This window comes from Halichoeres trimaculatus, unplaced genomic scaffold, assembly GCF_033239565.1.
Source record: "Halichoeres trimaculatus isolate MK-OKI-2021-1 unplaced genomic scaffold, fHalTri1.1 fHalTri1_scaffold_8, whole genome shotgun sequence".
Taxonomy (NCBI): Eukaryota; Metazoa; Chordata; class Actinopteri; order Labriformes; family Labridae; genus Halichoeres; species Halichoeres trimaculatus.
In genome coordinates, this window is record NW_027437186.1 from 11,352,390 (window position 1) to 11,374,781 (window position 22,392).

Consider the following 22,392-nt stretch of genomic DNA (forward strand, 5'->3'; position numbering starts at 1 on the left):
TCAGAAATGCGACATTTCTCCGTGTATCAGTGCAGTTTTTGTGAAGGATGTACTGTATATATACTTAACCAGTGGTCTCTTTGTGTTTGACATGAGGCATCAGACCAATAATGTACCTGTTTTGTCATGGTGTTTTTGCGCTGGTTGGAGCCCTTTGTGACAACCTCCCCCTCTGGGACATCTTGATTAACTTTCTCACTATCACTCTCTATCTCAAATCTCGAAATTGGTTTGTGATTAAGTGTTTAAAATTCCTCCACGCTGATTAACAGAGCTCAGTGAGAGGCGTGCAGCTTCCAACAGAAGTCTCAACACACAACAGGGCCCAGGTCCTACAGATTGTTTTATATATATATATATATATATATATATATATATATATATATATATATATATATATATATATATATATATATATATATATATATATATATATATATATATATATATATATATATACTGTCTCATTTATGACTGAAGCCAGAGGGAATTGCCTGGATATGGCGTCGTCATTGCTAATCAATACAAGTGTGACGCACCAAACTTTTTTCTGCAGATCAGCATGATCCGACAAAGACAGAGTCTCCTGAACACAGCTGCATCTCTTCCAACAATCCGTGTTTCATAGCAGTGCTTTTCTCCACAGGAATAATAGACTTTCTTATGCAACTCTCAAATAGAAAGCAATCAAAAGTTTCTCCACAAAATGTCAAACTTTTGAGAAAAACTTCTTCTTAAAGTTATGGACTTTTGGCTACCAGCTTATTTACTCACATCCTGTTCACACTCAGGTGAATATAGAGTATTTTACATGATTACTTCATGAGTCATGCATATTTATACCAAGCCACCAATCACATGGTGGCTGTAATATTTCTGATAATTATCTTCATCATGGTGCAGTGAAGCACCAAACATCGCAGTTCATGCTGTGAGAAAGAGATGAAAAGACAGATGAGGAACAAGAAGAGGCATAATGAGAGAACAAGATGCAAACAGCAGAAAAAGCAGAGCTCAGCGCTCATTACAGAGAGGAGGCGAGGACTGTGATCGTGACAAAGGGAGACACACTGATCATCGCCTCCTACTGACACTTCCCTCCCACTGAGGTCAGGGAGTTAAGAAGCAGAGACTTGGGACCAGCCAATTAGCACATCAGAAGGTGTTGTTTAGATCCAAAGTGACTGTGCAGATAATTCACCCGCTACAAGTGCCAGAAAAGATCAGGCCGTTAGATATCGCTGACTGGGCTGCTCATGTTGACATCTGATTGTTGTTCTTTTAGTTGGAGTATCTGCTCGACACATTTTAATAATGACTATTCACCTCTTTGGTGCAGTTTCTTCCACTAGTGAACCAAAGTTTCTATGTTTGTTGAAAGCTTTTACTGCAACAACCAATAATTTATGATACCTCTTTGTCCAGCATTTGTGAGCTAGTTTTAGGGATTAATTCTGGTTATCCAACACTTTTTTAGGCAAATTTTTCTTTTTCGTTTTTTTTAAGGCAAAGAATCTTGGAAGTGCTCAAATAGATTGCTTCAACCAGCAGCTCTGTGAAAGGCTGTTACATAAAGAGCAGTCTTAGCTCCCTCAGCATGGGCTTCATATTTTTCATACAGAGGTTGCTGCTTAGTTTTGACACTTGCTTTTCTGATCATCTTAAAGTGTTAAACAAATGACCCCTCCAGATATGGATCTTTCTGCTCCGTCTAAAGCTAGGGGCATCATCTGATTTAAACAAACAAAAAAAAAAAGTTGCAGTTCACTGACAGTCTGCTTGAAGCTAGCTACAGATAGACTGGAAATCACATACACACCATGCGAAAGAACCAGACTTTTATGGCATTGAAAAAAAAAAAAAAACTATTTGCAGCCTGGTTAAAAACAACAACAACAACAACAACAACAACAACAACAACAACAACAACAACAACAACAACAAGGTTTACAACTGCTTGAAACATTATACTGGTGTGATTTTATGCACCAAATGGTTGAATTTAACAGTTAAATAGTAATTTAGAGATGAAATCAGAATACTGAGATATACATTGTGCATCGGGATACAGCTTAAAGATATTGAGATATTGGTTTTAGGCCATATGGTGGAACCCTAGCTGACTGACAGGCCATGTATCCTTTAGCTGGTACTAAGGAGGCTCAAAGCCTGCTTCTTGAGTCAGAAATCCCAGTATAGCCCCTGCTGACAAAATGGTTCATGGCTTAAGTCAGGACCAGATGGGCGACGTCACAGAGACTACATCCATATATTAAACAGTCTATGGTCCAAAGCCACCAAACTTCATTCAGGAAAAACAAAAATGTTATTTTTATGCAGGAGCCTCTGGTCTACTGTTGCAGTAAGGCTGGTTTTTCAGTGTTATTGCTGTGTTGTATCTGAACCAACCATTTAAACCACCAATGTTACACAATACCCCAAACTAACAAACTAATACTGCCAGCTGCTGACCAGCAACTCCTGTGTACGCAAGCTAATACTTTGTTGTTTGCTGTCACTGGATTCTATAGCTTTGAGAGGAGCAACATGAAGTAAGCACAGTTAGGGCTCTTTCTAGAAAACACCTTACATTTAAACAAAACACTCTGTCTCTGTAGGGATCCTTTTTGTGGTGTTGTCAGACACTAATGATATGAACTTGTTCCTGGCAGAAATAAGAAATTTAACGGCACATTTGGGATTATGTTGCAGCCAATCCTTTTTTTTTTTTTACTGCTGCTGTCTGAAGTCACACAAACAATTCCAAAACCATTGCTCCTTTGAGCCACTGATATCAAACGGTGTGTGGAAATTATCTCAGAGATAAAAATACAGGAATTACCCTCTCTGCAAAGAAGAGAAGATGGACTTTAACCTTTTCCATACTGTCGATTCAAGGCTCATCATTAACACCTCTGTAACAACGTGCCTCCGATGTAAATGTCACAGAGGTGTGGTGGTGGCGTGAAGTTATCCCACTGTGTTGCCAGCAGCAAAAGTTACAGAGGCATTACAGGGGTGAGATGGGATCACTCTGAACTGTCAGTGTAGGCAGAGGAAAACAACACCAAGCATGTCAAGCTCCTGCTGTGAGTTTACATGTCTTGCCTCTTCTGCTTCTGTGGTACCGTATCGTGATGTAAATCGCACGCTGGGACACAAACAGAGTGAGATCAATACAAAAGTACAAAGATGAGATCGTGGCTGAGCTTTGCAACAGCACTGTTGTGGATTTAATTTTTTTTTTTTAAATAGCTTTTATTTGTTCATGGAATCCTATCGATAAAGCACGTTACTTGTGTTTGGCAAATTTCAGTAATATTTTTTGAAAAAATGAGGCATCAGTAAGTTATATTTATCTGAGTTAGTCCAGTTTGAACTTGCTGAACCCTTTCTGGTATGCAACAGCTTTGAGGCTTGTCAACCCCTCACGGACTCAGTCAATCACCGGGCTAACACTCATAGACAGAAGAAAACAACCACACCTGTAGGTGGTCCAAGTTTAACCTGCATGTGTTTGCTCTGTGAGAGGAGGCCCAGCGGGTGCTGTTAACACGGTGAGGTGTGAGGGGACAGCGAGAAGTCCCTCCATCACCTCTACCCTAAACATGACTTTATCTTATTTGTATTTCATTACATTTTGAAACTCTTGGTCCAAAAATCACCTCAAATTCTTAGAATATCTGACATGGAGATCCACAAAAATTATGATTACTTTAACAATGTTGGGCAAATTAATTAAACAAAAAAAAAGTTATTTTTAACTTGTTACTTTTCCCCCAAAATTAGTAGCAGAATTACAAGGGAAAATAATTCTTGAGTTACTTTTTTGGAAACCTTTAATTTTGCAAAAGAATTCAGTTCTTGAGCAGGTTTTACTCTGGCATTTGATGTTTACATATATTTTCTTGCCTTTTCCACCTTTGACGTTGAAATAGTGTCTGACTTCCATCCTAAAAATGATGTTAATGCAGTGCCTGTACTTTCATCATGAAAACGCCACTTTTAACACAACAGACTGCTCCAGAGTCTTGTACATAGTCTTGCAGCTGTCCTGTGTCTGGCTAATCAAGCCAGATTGTATAGACCTGCCAACTCCTCTCCTTCTAGTTGGTTTGATCCAAAGGCACTGCGAGAGATCTTCTCTGACTGCAGGATAAATAAGATATAATAGAATAGAATAGAAAATACTTTATTTATCCCAGAAGGGAAATTCAGGGGAAGTCACAGCGGCAATCAAGAAAACAAAAGTAAGAAAGTGTATAGAAAGTGCAAAAAGGTCCATAAGAAAATAGATGATGACAGCTTGTCCATCATTCTCCAGTTCAGCCAGCCTCCACCTCCACAGGGTCCAGGACTGAGCTTCTTCAGCAGTCTGTTCAGTCTCTGTCTCCTGGATCCTGTCTGCCCACAGCAGGTGAAGCTCTTCCAATGTGGCGTTGGTGTCTGACGTTAGCTCCGTTAGCCATGTCTGTGAATAGCATGATTCTACTCTGCCTTCAAGTATTCCCCCTGTTGCTGGGTTAGCATGGCTAGCTCGTCCATCTTATTGGAGATAGATCTTATGTTCCCAATAACGATGGATGGAAGGACAGGTCAATGTTATCAATTCTTAGCTCACACCTCAGTACCAGCACGTCATCCTCACCTCCTTCTCCTCACCTTGTGGGGAAACATTGGGCCTAGCACTAGTTAGCTCTGACAGGTTACAGGCTGCTAACAGCTGATTTCACATGTAAGCCATGCAGCTATGGTTACATGCAGGATCTCCAGACAAACACAGGAGAAAAAACAGTAAAAATATCACTGAAGACAAAACCAGTTTGGGTGTCCACGGCCAACAAATGAGCCATACAAATGCAGAGATGACAAAAAAGAGATGAGAAAAAAAATTACAAGAAACAGACAGAGAAGAGAGAGCTGCTGCAACAGGCACCCACAATGCAAAACAGACACACACAGGTAGCTGTGTGATATTTATTGCGAAAAAAAAATTCAAGTTTAGAATCAGCTCGTTGTCAGGAAACGTGCCAACATTGTATTCATCATTACTGATGTGTCTGCCTGCTTTTCCCCCCTCGTCAAAGAAGGACAACAACATTTTATTTGCAGCTCTTCTCTTGTGCCTGGATAAGTAAGTCTGGTCGGATATACAGTAACGCGCCACATTTCACTGTTGGTAACAGTAATGGCATTATAATGTTTGAAATAGTAATTAATTAGATTAGCTGTTACTGGAAAAAGTAACAGCATTAGTGATGCTGAACGCTGCCTCTGGATCTGTTTTTATAGCTGTGTTAAAAGCATGCTGTAACCTGGTGTGGTAGAGGCCGTCTTCAGCTCAGCTGTGGGCACTCAGTGTATCATCCTGTTATTCTTGACTGGCAGCCAGGTGGGCAGGTGTGTCGAGTCTGTCAGCATGCATTGTGGGAAATAGTGCAGTGTGCTTCCATCTGGGGATAGAGGGACCCTACACTACATAAATATGAGTGATGTTTGTTTGTGTGTGTGTGTGTGCGTACTTGCATTCATGAACAGAGTGTGTGATCATATACTGCAGTGCACTAAAGCACCTACATTTTAACTCCTCCTCAGTCTTTTTGATCATGCCACCCTGAGCATAATAACAAAGTTGTTAACATTAGTATCCCGTGTGATTCTGGGGGGATTGTGGGGATCTTCCTTTGTGCTCTTTTTTTCTGTCAGGGCTCAGTGGATAGCAGCGGGTTGGCAGGTTAGAGAACATCTGCAGGTGAAGGCTTAGACAGCCAAAGTTAGAGAGTGGGGATTTTCAGGGGATAGAGTCAAAGAAGCAGCGTTTCATCGTCAGACTGCAAAACACTGACGCTGAACATCAAAGATGAATAGTAGTGCCATGCTAGGAAATCAGTGCTGTGATTTTAGCACAGGTAGCTGTAGGATTTCTTTTATCTTGTTTGTTATTGTTTTTTTGATACCTTTCTCCAAACCTGGAGATTTTCCATCCAGAGCCGGAGTTAGAATTTTGCCATTTGCTTCAGAATTGGCTATTTCTGTCACAATTCTGAAGAGACACAAGTGCAGAATGACACCAAGGCAGGAGTAAGCAAAGAACTGTACTTTAGCATGCACTGCCAAACTGGGCAATAACAATCAGTCAACACCAAAATTCAGTCCAATCAGGTAGAGGTAAAGAATCAAAAGGCAAAATCCAAAACGGGGAACAGGCAGCGTTCAAAAACCAAACATCAGTCCAACCAGGCAGAAGTACAAAAACAACAGGCAAAAATCCAAGATCCAGGCAGGGGTAATACATACAACGGATGGGACGATGCAGGCAGAAGCACAAACAACAAACTGGCAACAACAACTGAAACCAACTGGTTTAACTACTGGCCGGTGATTCACAACAGGCTACATGTGCGTCCAGGAGAGTGAGCAGGAAGGCAGCCCCAGCAGTGTCTATGACAATTTCATTAAATATTTTTGTTTTCAAACAAAACCTCAGTATCTGTCAACATGAGTCTTAAACCCTCTAAACATATTGACGTCTTTAAATTCCCACGAAAATACAGCAATATTAATAGTGCCAAACTTTTTTGACCAGGAGCTTATACCAAATCTATTATCTTCACTCGTCAACATCTACTTCAACCTCCAACAAAGAATAATCAACATTTTTTTTTTTTTGTGCGTGTATATTATATCATACTTTAAATGTAGCTTAACAGAATTAATAATTAATTATAAAAAAACATTTAAATCAGCTGAACTTTAATCTCTGAAGACCTCAAATAAAGATTTGTGTCTGAAGTCATTTTCTATCTCCGATCAGAGAAATTTCCTACACTGAAATGCAAAGTAGCTACCCAATTTGGGCTGTTTTATAACACAACCGCTGGATCAATAAAGCACTGGCAGTAATTCATTTAACCTAGCAACATGGGTTAGTCCACTTCAACCCAAAAGATAAACAAGTTGAATATTCTACCCGGGCCAAATTGAATACAATTCTGGGTTGTCTGAACGACACGTATTTGTTCACTAATCTACCCAAATGTTTGTTTAAATTGACCAATACAGGTATAAGATAAAACTTGGTTCAGTGTGACTTCATTTAAAAAAATATTACATCAAGTTGTGGCGCACTGACAGCTAGTCAATGCTGCGGAACACAGACAACCGTTTTGTGCCACGGTGCACAGATAGTTGGGTCAAGCAGGATGTAATGCGGCATGTAACAGGGTCTCACATCCATCGGGTTGCCTCCTCACTCACGGTGCAAAATTACTTTGCTGAAATCATTGTCTTAAATATAAAGGAGCCATTATTAACAGTTCATTATAGAGAATGTTGTATAAAGGATTACGTATTGAAGGTGGGCAGAGACCGCTGTGATGATGTAGAGATGGTTTATTCACCTCACCCCTACTTTCCACTGTGTTCCCTCCTCACTCATGATTACAAAACACCATCGCAACAAAAGATTTGAGTGAGTTAAGTTGAATGAACTTTTTTTTTTACAGTGCACATGCTGCTCACCCTGAAAAAAAAAAAAAAAAAAAAAAAAAAACTCAGCATGTGGACATGAGTATGTGTGTATAGGACATCAAACTTTATTTGAATCAGAAAGATTAAGCAGACAATTGGCTCAGACTGCTTTCTTTATGTTTCAGGATGTGAGAGTGGGGGCTCTGTGGATGATTTTGCTCTTTTTTAAAAACTCTGAGAAATAAAAACTGTCTCAGTTTTCAATTTCACACTGCAAGATTGCATTGTTGCAGCTAAAAAATACTGCAAAGATGATTAGAATTTAAGATTTTCAAGGCACAATCCTTCACTTCCATGATTTATTCTGTCCCTCCTTTTAAATGTTACATTTTGTCTTCATTTATGTCACTGCAGAGAGCTATTTTTGAATTCATACACAAACACACACACCAACCCACTCATACAGTTTCACAGATGGAAAAGCATTTGCGAATGTAATGAGGGTCACACAGGGCGACCCAGATTGATAATGCAGTGTGCCAGAGGCAGAGAGCTGTCACCGCCGTCACTAACATGGCTCCCCCATCCAAGACTGCAGCCTGCTAAAACAACAGGCTGGGAGCCATGTGAGTGAGACTCTATGCAGCATAGCAACAGTGTGCTGGGAGCTAGTTACCCCACCGTCTAAGCTGATTTGACACAGTCAGGTGAAACAAGTTCTGAGATTCATGGGGAGGGCTTTTTCTTTGGCTCTTCTTTTTGCAGCAGCAGCCTGTCTAGTCTGAGAGTTCATCTCTGAGATTGTGAGGAGGATTCACCAGCAGGCAGTTAGCATGAGAGATCAGTGATTCTTTCATAAACAGAGAGATTTAAACAGGGGCTAAAGTAGTTTAATAAACTCTTTCCATGTTTATTTTAGTGGTAATGTGATTAACGTTCATTTTTAAGATGAGTGACCGTATTGAATTTGACAATTTGAAGACAAATCCATTTAGTAAAACAAAGTGGTCCGTGGTAAATTATTTCTATGATGAATCTTTGGCTGTGGATCGCTTGGACCGCCATACATAAGATCATTTGTGTACTTTGTAACTTGGGTCCTGTTTTGGCTTTGAGGTCTAACAGACAATCACTTTTGACATCGCTCCAGCAGCTTTAACTGTTTTATTTGTTGAGTCACAAGAACTGGATAAAGCTCACTAAACATGGTTTTATCCCTATAACTTTGGGTTTCTGGAAACTTTAGGATTCCTATTTTTCCCTTTCTGTTTTATCTGAATTCAACTCCACGCTCAAGAGACAATATCTAACAAAATTTCCCCAAAACAACACATCACTGTTGAGGTAATTGTTTTGGGTAACACTGGCATTTGCTTGCTAATGCTAATCAAACTATACGTCAATCAAAGTGTATTGTGCTTAAGCTAGCACAGGTTAACTAGCTTTAGTTTGCACTGTAGTTGGCTTACTGCAAACACTGAGGGGCTGTTTACACAACAATGGTTTTAGGTTAAAACACAAAAGTATTGTTGCGTTTGGCCTCGTGTTTACATGGAAACAGTGTTTCAGCCAACCTAAAATGCAAAATTTTGAAAACAGGACACAACGTTTAAGTGTGAAATTTTGGACAATTGTGTATTTCACAGGACGGTTGGCAACCCTACCTGGGCTGCCACTGACTGTTTAATGATGCTTACTCTCTCCACCTCCAAAAATTATGCTACTTTACACAACAGAAAAGAATGTTACCACTTATTCTTATTTACAGTAAGAGAGAAGTACTTTTTAAAATCTACAAATGAACCCTCTGAGAAGCAAGAAAGCAGCTAAGTGCTAGCACAAGCTAGTCCCAAAAAGCTAACAAATTATCAAATGTGATGGTTTAACTTGAATGATTTCTTGTCTGAAATACTGGATTTTTTTCCCCAATTGTCTGAATGAGTCTGTTATGTGTCCTGAGCTTTTTAGAGCAAAGGGACCTGAAACAAAGCAACAACACCCTCTTTTTGATGTCAGCTTTCAAGCTTCCCCGAGGCTCATGGATGTTGTGTATGGCTTTGGATTTTTTTTTATTTTTAGACTCCATGGCTCATTCCATAAAGTTAAAAGACTGTGACTCCCTACAGCAAACAAAGCCTTAATGGGTTGCATGTAGCATCATTTCATCAATAAATAATCACGTTCTTTGGGGACATTTCTATAATTAACACATACAAACAAGGTCTTTACCAAGCAGAAACCCACAGGGTGAGCTTCGGCAGGGAAGCCACCAGAGTCTTTGACGAGATAAGGAGATTTCCCTACGACACTGGATGAGAAGAGAGGAAACAAAGAGACATTTCAAACAAATGGCATGAGGAGGAATATTGCCAACCAATTCTGTTAACTTGTTTACAGCAACGAAGGTATCAGGACTGATTTGGTGCTGCATGTTCACACAAGTAAACAAACGACTGGTGAATCTGTGGGCACAATGATCCTGCGATGCTTGCCACACATTTGAGTTCTGCAGTGACTGAGTACGACTCTGTCAGTATGTACAGATGAATGTTTTCTGCTTATGCACATGGCCCGATCTGTCTCGCTGCAGCCCTCTTCTTGCATCATGGCACGTGCCCTGGGGCTTCCTCTCTACAGCGGGCGTTCTCTATTTAGAGTCTGATTTATACACAAACACACACACACATCACTGGGGGAAGGCGCAATGAGTGTTCTTTTCCCCTACTGCAATTGCCAGCAATATAATCATCTACCCACACTTCAATGTGCCTTCAAGGATGGCATTCAGGAAGAATGAAGGGGAGAAATCCCATGAAAGCAAACAGTAATTCTAAAGGCATTGGTGAATATAGAAACAGCAAGATGGATGGTTTGAAATACCCTGAACTTGGTCAATTCAATGTGTGAAGGTGTTTCTTGTGGCTCTATTTCCCCACTTTTGTTTTTCAGTCCCATGCTCACATTTAAATCTGGCCCGTCACTCAGTGTGTTTTAAGACCTGCTGTGGAACCCAATGAACGCCCTGCAGACTCTGTGAACACTGCATTTCTTGCAAAGACAAACCCACCTGGTAAAAGCACAACAGGAGCTGAGACCGAAAAATAATCCTTATTTCTGCTCTTCTCTTCTTCTTCTCTTTGTTCTCAGGTTGTTAGAGAGTTCCATGCTCAACGCTGAAGTGAAGGAAGGAGAGATTCTGCCCCCCACCATTCAGAGGCTGATGAAAGGATACAACAAGTACCTCAGGCCTTTCTTTGACAGTAAGAAAAACTGCAGACACATGCAGCCATGGAAAAGGCAGAGCACTCAGGGGAAATGCAGGTTTGACAGAGAACGAACAGGGTTCATGCAGCAATTTTATTCATGCATCTTAGAAAAATAAGCTGACATACATACATTTTAATTTACTGCATATGTGTGTCGTACAATGAGATTGAATCTCACTTTATCACAGAAGCTACGTTAGCTGGGAAGAGATGCATGAAATACTAATACCTTTATAAATCTGGATTATAGTTTCATGTAGTCAAAGAGCACAGCAGCTTCTGTGATGTAGATTTCAATTTCAGACAGCAATGTCCATCTCAGGGTAGTGTGTTGTGTTGTTCCATATAACTTTCATTATGTTGGGCCATAGGACCCCATCAAAACGTCTGTGTGGTCAGTGTATTTCCTGTTTATTCAGTAATAAAACATTAGACTACACCAAATCCAGTGCTAGTGATAATAATAATCACATGCCTGCATTCCTGGGAATACAAGTTTGGCATAAACAGATTTTAGCACATGCACAGCATTATTAGAAAATATCCTGTGATGTAAATTTTTTTTCAATATTAAAAACTGAAGACACAAATTAAGATTAATAATAATTTGATTTCCAGATTTAGAAAAATACAACCAAAAGTTAAAAACTCTGAAAATAAACAAGAGAAAAGCCTTTTGACAATATCACACACGGAGCACCGTGCTACAGAACATCAGGCTGCACACTGTGTTGCTAATCCGTTCCCATTGGAGCCAATGTTCTCCTTCACACAAGGAGCATCCTGACGTTTTCCAGCTCTGTCTCCCGTGCTCCGTCTATCTGAACAAAGAAAACCAGGTACACAACTGGTACAAATCAACTGGTTAATTTCAAAATAAAACACAATGAACAGAAACAGACAACTGATTTTTTATGAAATCATATTGTTAGAAATAGTTATGGATCACAGACGAATAAATCTGATGACTCAAAAAATAAAATAGAATTTAAAAGAAATCAAGGCAACTGGACTGTATAGAGTTTGGAGAAGACATCTTGCCTCTCATTCAAGAAGCTTCTTCAGGCAAAAACATTGACCCAATCTCTGATCTGGATGAGATGGATGAATAAGAATCTACATAGAAACACACACATAATTAACGGCTACAGAACAGACAGTGTGTGATTTATACAGACCACAGCAACATTTTAGCTGATTACTTTGTCAGAAAGTAATGATACAATATTGTACAACAGATCTTTTTTATTGGTCATATCTGATTTCTTGTTTGGCTGTTCAATTTACATGTTTGAATGTGGCCTGTCTGCGGACTGCGATGACAACAGCGTCAAGCGCCTGGCTTAGCCTGAGAGGACAGAGACCTCCTGTGAAACAGAAGGACAAAAGAGCAGAAGGGCAGAAGGGCAACTGCTGTTGTTCCTGGATTGACCGACTTGCTCAGTTAACCATTAATGACGTCACCGAACAGTGTGAACAGAAATGAATATGGTGACGGTCATATTTATGGTCTTATGTTAAAAGTTAAAAGTGTGTGGCACTTCAGTTTGAAATTGGCCTACAAAGCACAGTGTTAACACATTGTTTTACTGACATAAAACAAACTGCACCAATCATTGGGAACATGGGCTGGGCCATAAGAAACACAAACTGCAGGTCAGCAGCAGTTCAGCACAAACAGTTGGTTCACACCCAACAAACACAGAGAGCCAGTCCATTGAATACAAACCACAGGTCCATGCCAGTCAAGCACAGAGAACTGTTCTGCAGTCAATGAGCACAGATTGCCAGTCCACAACTGTTAATCACAGACAGTTGATTCATACCTGTCAAATAACATTTCAATGCACAGCAGGATCTTGTATGTACTGCGTTCTCTCCTCACTCATGGTTTCAATAAGCTGTCACAACAAAAATTACTTAATACGTTTGTACCAGTTATACTAACAAAAGTTTACAAAGTTATGTCCAGATTCACCCTTGGCAACAGCGAGTGGATTGTTAGCTCATCAGGGACTTGCCTTTGTCAAACTGATGCCCACCTTAAAGTGATACTCCGGGATGGAACAAGTTGGGTCCTATCACAAGGTTTAGGGCAAAAATGACCCCTACAGCAGTGATTTTGTGCAGCAGAAGCCCATGGCGCACACACCAAAGCCCCCCTCCCTGCTCCTCTGCCGGTTTCCTATGCATTCAGACGGGGCCAATTTTTACTTGACCAAAAACACAAACAAACGGACTCCCACCGAAAAAAATCTGATATCGGGCTGCATTCACGCTTTATTTAGAGAATTTTCAGTGCGTTACTTTCACACAAAAACACCGCTAAATAAGGCTCTAGTTCTCATTGTGGCGTAAAAACGGCGCTACCTCCGCTGCAGAGCCACAGCTGGCTATGAGGCACTCACCTCTTAATGTATCAGTCTGCACGCCTGGCGTGCCAGATATAAACAAACGCAGGTAGTCTGCCAGGACGAAGAGACACGATGAGAACTAGAGCCTTATTTAGCAGTGTTTTTTGTAAAAGTAACGCGCTGAAAATTCTCTGAATAAAGCGTGAATGCAGACCTGTATCAGATTTTTTTCGGTGGGAGTCCGTTTATTTGTGTTTTTGGTCAAGTAAAAATTGGCCCTGTCTGAGTGCAGAGGAAACCGGCAGAGGAGCAGGGAGGGGGTGTTTGGTGCATCCGCCCTGGGCTTCTGCTGCACAAAAACACTGCTGTAGGGGTAATTTCTGCCCTAAACCTTGTGATAGGACCCAACTTGTTCCATCCCGGAGTATCACTTTAACCAGGTTATCCTCATTCCTACACATTACTGCCACCTCCTGCTCTGGAGAGGTGTTGCAGATGGGACTTCTACCCAAACAAGGTTCACAGCTTTGGGTTATATCTTACTCTATTTGTTCATGTAACAGTTTTCACTGTTAACGAATAGGTGGTATTTATCCATTACTTTATAATTCCTGGGCTGACTACAACAACCAAATAAATGTCATGCGATTTGCTAGGATTGTATTTACCACTCTCCAAAATCACTTTTTACTGTGTGATGTTTGTATGCTGATTTCTCTATACTGAGCCTAACTGCACCTGACTGCACTATCAGATGTTATGGACCTGTCATGCTGGCTCTCTGTGGTACAACAGTGAATTATTCAAACTCTTATTCATATTTACTGTAAATTTCAAGAAATCAGTCAATATGAATCAAAACCTGCAGCATTCCTATGACCTGTGACCTGACAGTGCAGTCTATTATTTACAAGACTGTCAAAGCATTGTCTGTACAGAGGCGTTGTAGTCTCTCAATCTGAAGATTCAGTTAGTTAAAGCAAACAAAGAGTCTTATCATGCACCCTGTCAAAAGCTCCTTGACGTGCAGCAAAATTGTCAGCGTGAATCAAGGCAAAACAAACACACCCCTGCACACACACTTACACACCCTACACACACTTTTTTTTTTTACAATCCTAAAACCCATTTACCATCACTCAGGCCTGCAGACATTAATACAGACTTAACAGTTTCAATCATGCTGGAAGAATGTTTTACAGCTATGTAAACCACCAGCAAAACAATAAGAACATGCAGATGAACAGCCTTCTATCCCTGATGCACTCTGTATGTTAGTTATCATTAAAGCCTGTCCAATACTGACGGCGTGTCTGAATTTTAAATTATGAATGAGGTTGCATCTCTGCCTCATGGGTAAATGATGGACTGCCAGAGGAGTGAAGGGTTGATGTGAAGGGAGAGACATCCTCCTCAGGTGCAGGCCTTGTGTCTGACTGGCCATCAAGCAGAGTTTTCTTGAAGACATTAGGTTGGGAGCAGGGAGCTATGTTTTATTTGGTAAACTACAGATCCTTACATTGTTGAGAACAATGCGCCTCATTCACTAATAAATGGGTAGAAATGATCTTACTGTGTGCAGTAAAGTACGCACACAAAACCAGTGATGGATTCATGATACATGCGTAGCCAGTTCTGTTCTGGCCACTTTGTGTAAATTGGTGAATCAGATTAATGCTAAATTAACAGGCCTGTGCCCACGTACTATTGTGTACTACTGTGTACATACTACCACAATGATTCAGTTGACATCAAAACTGTGAGGTTTCAATATGTACACTGACATATTTTTAATCTTAAACTAAGTATTCAATATAAGATTCAATAGTTTAAGTGTGATAAGGGTGAAAAGAAGCCAATATCATGGCACAATTTGGTCCATTCACACTTCTAATTATTAAATTCTATTAATTTTTTTTTTCACTTTTACTAAAAAAAAGTTTAACTACTTCATGCATGTAGTTAAATGAGTATGTATTTATGTTTTTGAGATATTGGTTGCCATCATTTGTGCCTGAACATGGTCTGAAAAGTTTTTTTTGTTTGTTTTTTTTTTTGTTTGCAGTGTAAGAATAAATTCAAGGTTGATCTGGGCTTCAAATGTCCATGCTAACAATTTAAGCTCATATTAGTTATGTAGTTATTTGCTGATGTGATGGCAGCCGGATAATGTTTTGTGTCCAAAAATAATTTGAATGACATTAATTTTGGACAGTTTTTTTTTGTTTGTTTGTTTGGAAAATAAACAAACAAACACAAAACCTTAGTTCAGAACAAGATGTTAAGTCAGACACTGAAAAATTACTCAAAATCTGGTTTGTGCACACACCCTGTGCAATGTGTCCAGAGATACAAACTAAGTACAGATCAAGAATGAAATGCACTGGACACCAGTTTAGCTTGGTGTCTTAATTGCAAAGGGTTAATAAAATAAGTTCCATTGAGTTAGTTTAAGGTGTAAAATCAGAATCATTTAAGGGTTACAAAAGACTTAGTTAAGTGTTAATCTAGGATACCTGAAAGAGCTATGTTTAAAGTTTAATAAAGAGCAGGCTAGTCCATTTTCAGTGTATCAAAGGGTTAGTTATGGGATAGTTAAGGGTGAACTTAAAGGTTTGTTAAGGGTTTAATTCAAGTTAAACTGGGGGTATTACCAATTACCAGTTCGTGAAGTTCTTTATTTGAGTTCAATAAGGAGTGTCATAAAGGTAAAATTAGAGTGTGATAATGGTTAAGCCAAGGGTGTCATATAAAGTAATTAGGGTAAAGTCAAGGGTTCGAGGCCCAGTCTTTGGTAAAGGGTGTAACTTTTTTTTTTTTTTTGTTTATGGTTGAACAGCAGTAAAAGGTTCGTTTGACAAAGAATAATCAAAGTGAGGTAAAGGTGTTATTTATAAGGATTAGAGTAAGATGATACTAAGGATGCGTTTAGAGTGTAATGCAGGGTTAGTTAAAGATTAGTTGACTGTGCAATCAAGTCAACAGAACCAGAAACTGGTCCACCTGTGCAGTACTGGTCCAGAATCAGCCTCTGAACAGGTCTCCTCATCTGAAATACTCTTGACTGTAACAAAAGGCATAATTTTCCCAAACAGTGATATTTTTAGAACATCCCTTTTTGTGTGTTAGTCATTGTGCAGTGGAGCTTACAGCCAGCAGTCCACAGGTCAGGTTTAAAACAAAACACAAAGGGACCAGGTGACATTGCTGTCTCTTTCCTCTGTTCTCTGTTGGCCAGCAGTGGACACAGATGTTACTTGCATATCTTAATGAGTCACCAAGGGGGCTTAAAAAACATTCATATTTGCCAATTTGAAGGTTTGTGCCACACACACACACACACACACACACACACACACACACACACACACACACACACACACACACTAGTGATGGGAATCTCAGCTCATTTTAGAGAACTGACTCTTTCGGCTCCCAATCACCTCTTAAGTGCTGCTTTGATTAATTTATTACCAATAATAACGTAAATTATGCACAAAATGAATGACTCAAGAAAAAAAACTTGCATTGTGTTATTTTTTTTTCCAATCTAAACCAGTTGCCGCTTTGGGCAGCTCCTCTTCGAAGTTCTCAGAAGCGTGTCAGTCACTGAACTCAAAACAATCCAGACGTCAGGACACCAATTCGTAACTTTCAATAAAGGGACACATGACTTACATGAAGGATCCCGTGTTTTCAGTTGTTAGACAAACTGCTGTGGCTTTTTCAACTCTCTCTTGCTGTGATGCCTATTACATAGGCCTAGGATGGTGTTTTGGGAGTTTTTTTCCTGCTTGGAAATGCAAACATTGGCTTGACGCCACCATTGGTAGCAGTTGTGTAGCCAGAGTCTGCGCAGTAGTTTTTTTTTTTTTTTTCGAGAGTCTAATCTCTTCTTGGCTCTACCTCCCAACATATTTTACAATCTAAGAATAAATACACAAGAACGGCAGTTGTCAATCATCGCTAAACTTGACGTAGAGCCTTGTTTTTAATCTCTTATAAGTAATAAAAACACTTTTTTTTTTCAGAAAAAAGAGGACTTGAACCTAAGGCAGCCAAGTAATATCTTAAAATCATCACAACAATCGGACTTGAGAAACATTTCTACGAGGTGTATTAATTTTTTAAAGTTTGACCACAGCTCATCTGGAATGACTGGGGAGATGGATTTTTGACCTATACTGCAACCATCCATACATGTTTTGCTGAGATAAATTGTTTTTAACTGCTTTGAAACAACCAGTAAGAGCTTCTTCATTTTTTTTCACTGGTAGCACTTGCTCTCGGTGCTTCAGCTTTATACTTCTCAATCTCTCTCCTGTTGCCAAGCAGCTGCAAGAGTCAGTATATCAGCATATCTACAGGAGCAGGGGTGGATGTCATATAGCAAATATGCAAAATGATGTATCGATTTTACCAAAGAAAGGTGAAAAACTATCTAAAAATGGTAAATTTGAACAGAAACTCTTTCAGTGATCATGTTTTCCTCTGTATGACATTGGTAGCCACACATTAGTTGAATTTACAAGTTTGGTGCAAGGTGAGTTTCCTTTTTTTCTCAGTGTCCTCTACTTGTCTGACAGCCCCAGGCACAGTCTAACAAGACATTTCTGAAGAGGATTGTCTCCCTTTCTAGGAACTTAATCATTATTTCCAATGCCCAAGCAACCCTAAAGGATTAGTTTGACCTTTGGGTAATACACTTATTATGGTATTATTCATAAGATGATTAATAACACCCCAGCATTTTGTGGGCTAATAACAAAGACAAAGCCAGAGGATGGTTTGTGTAGCTTTGCATAAAAGCTGGGAGCAAATGCAAAAGAAAATATGTTTCCCAAAATTCAAAAATGTTCCTGTAAGGCAGTAAAAGTATCAAACAAACAGTGTCTTTCGTTTTCCATTCCTTTCGAATGTTAAGTGAAGGCAAAAGATGTAGAGATACTGTACATTTTAATGCTGGTATGTACAGTTTCTGTACACCTTAAATTCTTCTCATAGAAATGAAGCTTGATAAGTCAGAGAGGGGAAGAATGGGGGGATGAAACATAAGAGTGCAGCAAAGTTCCCCCTCTTTGATGGTGAATCAGGGGGAACTAATTCCCTAAAGGAGGTTCACAGTCGACAGGCTGCAGCTGTTGGTGTGCCAGCAATGTGGGGTCTTTTAAAAATTCTGTCCTTCAATAACCTTTCATTATACAACACTCTGCTCTATTACGAAACCTCATATCTCTTTGCTGTTTCGGTGTAACTCTTTAACACTTTTAGGCACAATCTAGAGAATAGATATGTATTCAGATATGAAGCATGAACTTAAAGTAGATGACACATCCACCAGTTTAATGGTTTCTTTTGTGATTCTAGATGGTCCTGTCACTGTGGGGATGAGCCTGGACATCGCCAGCATCGACACCATCTCAGAGATAAACATGGTAAGACATTGTGTATTTTACATAGATATCAAACCTTAACCTGCTGTGGTTTGATTGGTTAAGCTGATGGATTTGAGAGTGGCTAAATGTTACTTTCATCGGGTTGGATTAGGATCCTAACACAATCAAACTTTAAAGCCCTGGAGAGTTTCACCCAGTGTAACATAAAGACCCTCTCTGTGTTAAAAAACAACATTTCAGATCTGTGACTGGTCTGTCTCTGGTCACTCACAGTGATCTGATATGTTTCAGTTCTAGTTCTTCCTCTGGCTGTGTTGCTAGGACGCAGGAGCAGTTATTACAGTGGGGGACAAGTTCAGAGATGGCCCTGGGAGTACTTAATGTAAACAACTGGTCAAGTCATCCCAAAGTTGTGATTGTTATTGGCATTTATAACCAGACACTACCACTCTGATCATACTCTGCCCCTCAGTGTCTGCAGAGGAGACAGTGCTTGAATACAGCCAACTCAACAATTTATTGACTGATAGGGTCACAAATGCATGCTGGTGTCCTCACATGTCCAACTTGCCACAATTATTAAACAAGACTCAATGAGTTCAGATCATGCTCAAGTATTCATTCACAATCACCCACTACCACTCTGATCATACTCTGTCCCTCAGTGTCTCCAGAGAAGACAGTGAACAGTCATCAAAAGTAGAAAGCATATGAATCACTTCAAGTCTTTCTACCTGCTTCACGCTCAGGAAAGAGTATCAGCAACTCATCATCGTGGTTAGCGAGACCAGACACTTTAGAAACACATTTCTCAAGTCACAAACTATAGAAATGATCCCTGAAAGTATAGTCTTGACTTTCCAGAGCTCTCACCACACTACTAGTATGATGGTCACTGCCTCCACTGCCATGGTGCTTACATGACAAACTGAATAAAATCTTTGATAGATGAAAATTATCCTGGTTATAGCTAATTGTTTTGTAATTGAATGAACTGTTCCAATGTTAACATATGAACACATTCTGCTCTATTTTTTAAGATAAAGGGATGAAATATTTGATGCTTGACCTCTTGGAGTTAGCATATGGGTTCAAAATTAATCCAGTTCAAGTTAGACTCAGAGGATCTTGGAAAAAAAAAAGAGTTGTTCCTTTTGATGTATCAAACCATCTTATTCTCGTCGCTCTAAAGCTATTACTAAAACCTGCAGCTATTAACAAACATGTCTAAACTGTGTTAAATGAATTGAATAGATGTTTGCACAAAATAATAGAGCTTCATACTTTTCCGTAAAATTGTCTTTTTCATCCTTTTTTTTTCTTATAATAAAGGAAAAAAATAAAAGACCAAGTGCACATTTCCTCTCTACAACAGGGGAAAAGAAACAATAGATTAAAGTTTTAAATATCAGTGAGAGCTCAACAAACGGTGACAAAGACAATACAATTTATTCCTTTAACACATATTTCATAACATCATCTACAAAATCTCTGTACGTGGCACAACATACAAATCAGACAGAGTTTCTTGAAGTTCACATTCACAATCACCCACTACCACTCTGATCATACTCTGTCCCTCAGTGCCTCCAGAGGAGACAGTGAACGGTCATCAAAAGTAGAAAGGATATGAATCACTTCAAGTCTTTCTACTTGCTTCACGCTCAGGAAAGAGTATCAGCAACTCATCATCGTGGTTAGCGAAACCAGACACTTTAGAAACACATTTCTCAAGTCACAAACTATAGAAATGATCCCTGAAAGTATAGTCTTGACTTTCCAGAGCTCTCACCACACTATTAGTATGATGGTTACTGCCTCCACTTTCATGGTGCTTACAGACTACACGCTTAACAAGATGATTAATACAAGAAAATTATGTTAACCTTGTGTTGAATATTATCTATTGATTTGTTTGAAATTCTTTGGACATTGTGCTAAATTTGTGGGATTTTATAAAGACGCATATTTCTTAAAACACAGGTTTGAAAAGATTATTTCCTATGAAAATGCTTGACAAGATCATTTCTTTGGTCTTCATCTAGAAAACTTGTTGCAGTGGAGTTTCTGTAATTTTTTAAACAGCTCACCTTTTTGTGCAGTTGTTGAAAATTGAAGCAGAAGGCTTAACCTTTAAAAGGGTTTTTCAGAAAGTTACAGAAATTAGCACGTGGTGCCTGTGTATACCAATAACAATGAAGTATCTGAGTGTTCCTTCATCTATATGAGAGTTATTTTTTTGCAAATCTTTCATTTTATGTTCTCAAACTATGCTTCAAAAGTTATTTAACTCTCAAAATCACTCATTGAACTGCTCATTATCTTCTGTAAAGATAATACATGAAAGACAAAACTAATGAGCATCCCTGAACATTAGGGCATTGTAGGCAGTTTTCTAATTTCCAATACCACTGTGCTAAGTTCTTACTCAATTTTCCCTTTTTGTTCTGATTAAAATAAAATTAAAAAACAGTAGGTATAACCCATATATTTATACAAAACAGGGCAAACCTAAAAGCTTGAATACAGCCACCTCAAAAATTTGTTGACTGATAGGGTCAGAAATACATGCTGGTTTCCTCACATGTCCAACTTGCCAAAATTATTAAACAAGACTCAATGAGTTCAGATCATGCTCAAGTTTTCATTAACAATGATTCACTACCACTCTGATCATACTCTGTCCCTCAGTGTCTCCAGAGGAGACAGTGAACGGTCATCAAAAGTAGAAAGCATATGAATCACTTCAAGTCTTTCTACCTGCTCCACGCTCAGGAAAGAGTATCAGCAACTCATCATCGTGGTTAGCGAGACCAGACACTTTAGAAACACATTTCTCAAGTCACAAACTATAGAAATGATCCCTGAAAGTATAGTCTTGACTTTCCAGAGCTCTCACCACACTACTAGTTTGATGGTCACTGCCTCCACTGTCATGGTGCTTACATGACACACTGAATAAAATCTTTGATAGATGAAAATTATCCTGGTTATAGCTAATTGTTTTGTAATTGAATGAACTGATCCCATGTTACCATATGAACACATTCTGCTCTATTTTTTAAGATAAAGGGATGAAATATTTGATGCTTGACCTCTTGGAGTTAGCATTTGGGTTCAAAATTAATCCAGTTCAAGTAAGACTCAGAGGATCTTGGGGAAAAAAAAAAAGAGTTGTTCCTTTTAATATATCAAACCATCTTATTCTTGTTGTCCTAAAGCTATCACTAAAACCTGCAGCTATTAACAAACATGTCTAAACTGTGTTAAATGAATTAAATAGATGTTTGCACAAAATAATAGAGCTTCATACTTTTCCGTAAAATTGTCTTTTTCATCCTTTTTTTTTCTTATAATAAAGGAAAAAAATAAAAGACCAAGTGCACATTTCCTCTCTACAACAGGGGAAAAGAAATAATAGATTAAAGTTTTAAATATCAGTGCAAGCTCAACAATCAGTAATCCAATGAAAATTTAATTTACTCCCTTAACACTTATTTCATAACATCATCTACAAAATCTCTGTACGTGGCACAACATACAAATCAGATAGAGTTTCTTGAAGTTCACATTCACAATCACCCACTACCACTCTGATCATACTCTGTCCCTCAGTGTCTCCAGAGGAGACAGTGAATGGTCATCAAAAGTAGAAAGCATATGAATCACTTCAAGTCTTTCTACCTGCTTCACGCTCAGGAAAGAGTATCAGCAACTCATCATCGTGGTTAGCGAGACCAGACACTTTAGAAACACATTTCTCAAGTCACAAACTATAGAAATGATCCCTGAAAGTATAGTCTTGACTTTCCAGAGCTCTCACCACACTACTAGTATGATGGTCACTGCCTCCACTGTTGTGGTGTTCACAGAAAATACAATAAGATGATGTTAAATACAGCTTGA

The 22,392-nt window shown here is 39.1% G+C and overlaps 1 protein-coding gene and 4 non-coding genes across 5 annotated transcripts in view; 1 reads left to right on the forward strand and 4 right to left on the reverse strand.

The window, feature by feature from the left end:
* The window catches only part of LOC141795074 (gamma-aminobutyric acid receptor subunit pi), a 110,760-nt gene that overhangs the window by 59,489 nt on the left and 28,879 nt on the right, over window positions 1–22,392 (forward strand). Inside the window, exons 3-4 of the mRNA XM_074675826.1 lie at window positions 10,618–10,730; window positions 18,458–18,525. Coding sequence (XP_074531927.1) covers window positions 10,618–10,730; window positions 18,458–18,525 — 181 coding nt within the window. The remainder of the gene's footprint in view (window positions 1–10,617; window positions 10,731–18,457; window positions 18,526–22,392) is intronic.
* On the reverse strand, window positions 19,124–19,340 carry LOC141795853 (small nucleolar RNA U3). Its single transcript, XR_012598797.1, has one exon. It is a non-coding gene; the product is annotated as a small nucleolar RNA U3 (small nucleolar RNA).
* On the reverse strand, window positions 20,043–20,259 carry LOC141795843 (small nucleolar RNA U3). The gene has a single exon (XR_012598787.1). It is a non-coding gene; the product is annotated as a small nucleolar RNA U3 (small nucleolar RNA).
* On the reverse strand, window positions 21,150–21,366 carry LOC141795856 (small nucleolar RNA U3). The gene has a single exon (XR_012598800.1). It is a non-coding gene; the product is annotated as a small nucleolar RNA U3 (small nucleolar RNA).
* On the reverse strand, window positions 22,074–22,290 carry LOC141795865 (small nucleolar RNA U3). Its single transcript, XR_012598809.1, has one exon. It is a non-coding gene; the product is annotated as a small nucleolar RNA U3 (small nucleolar RNA).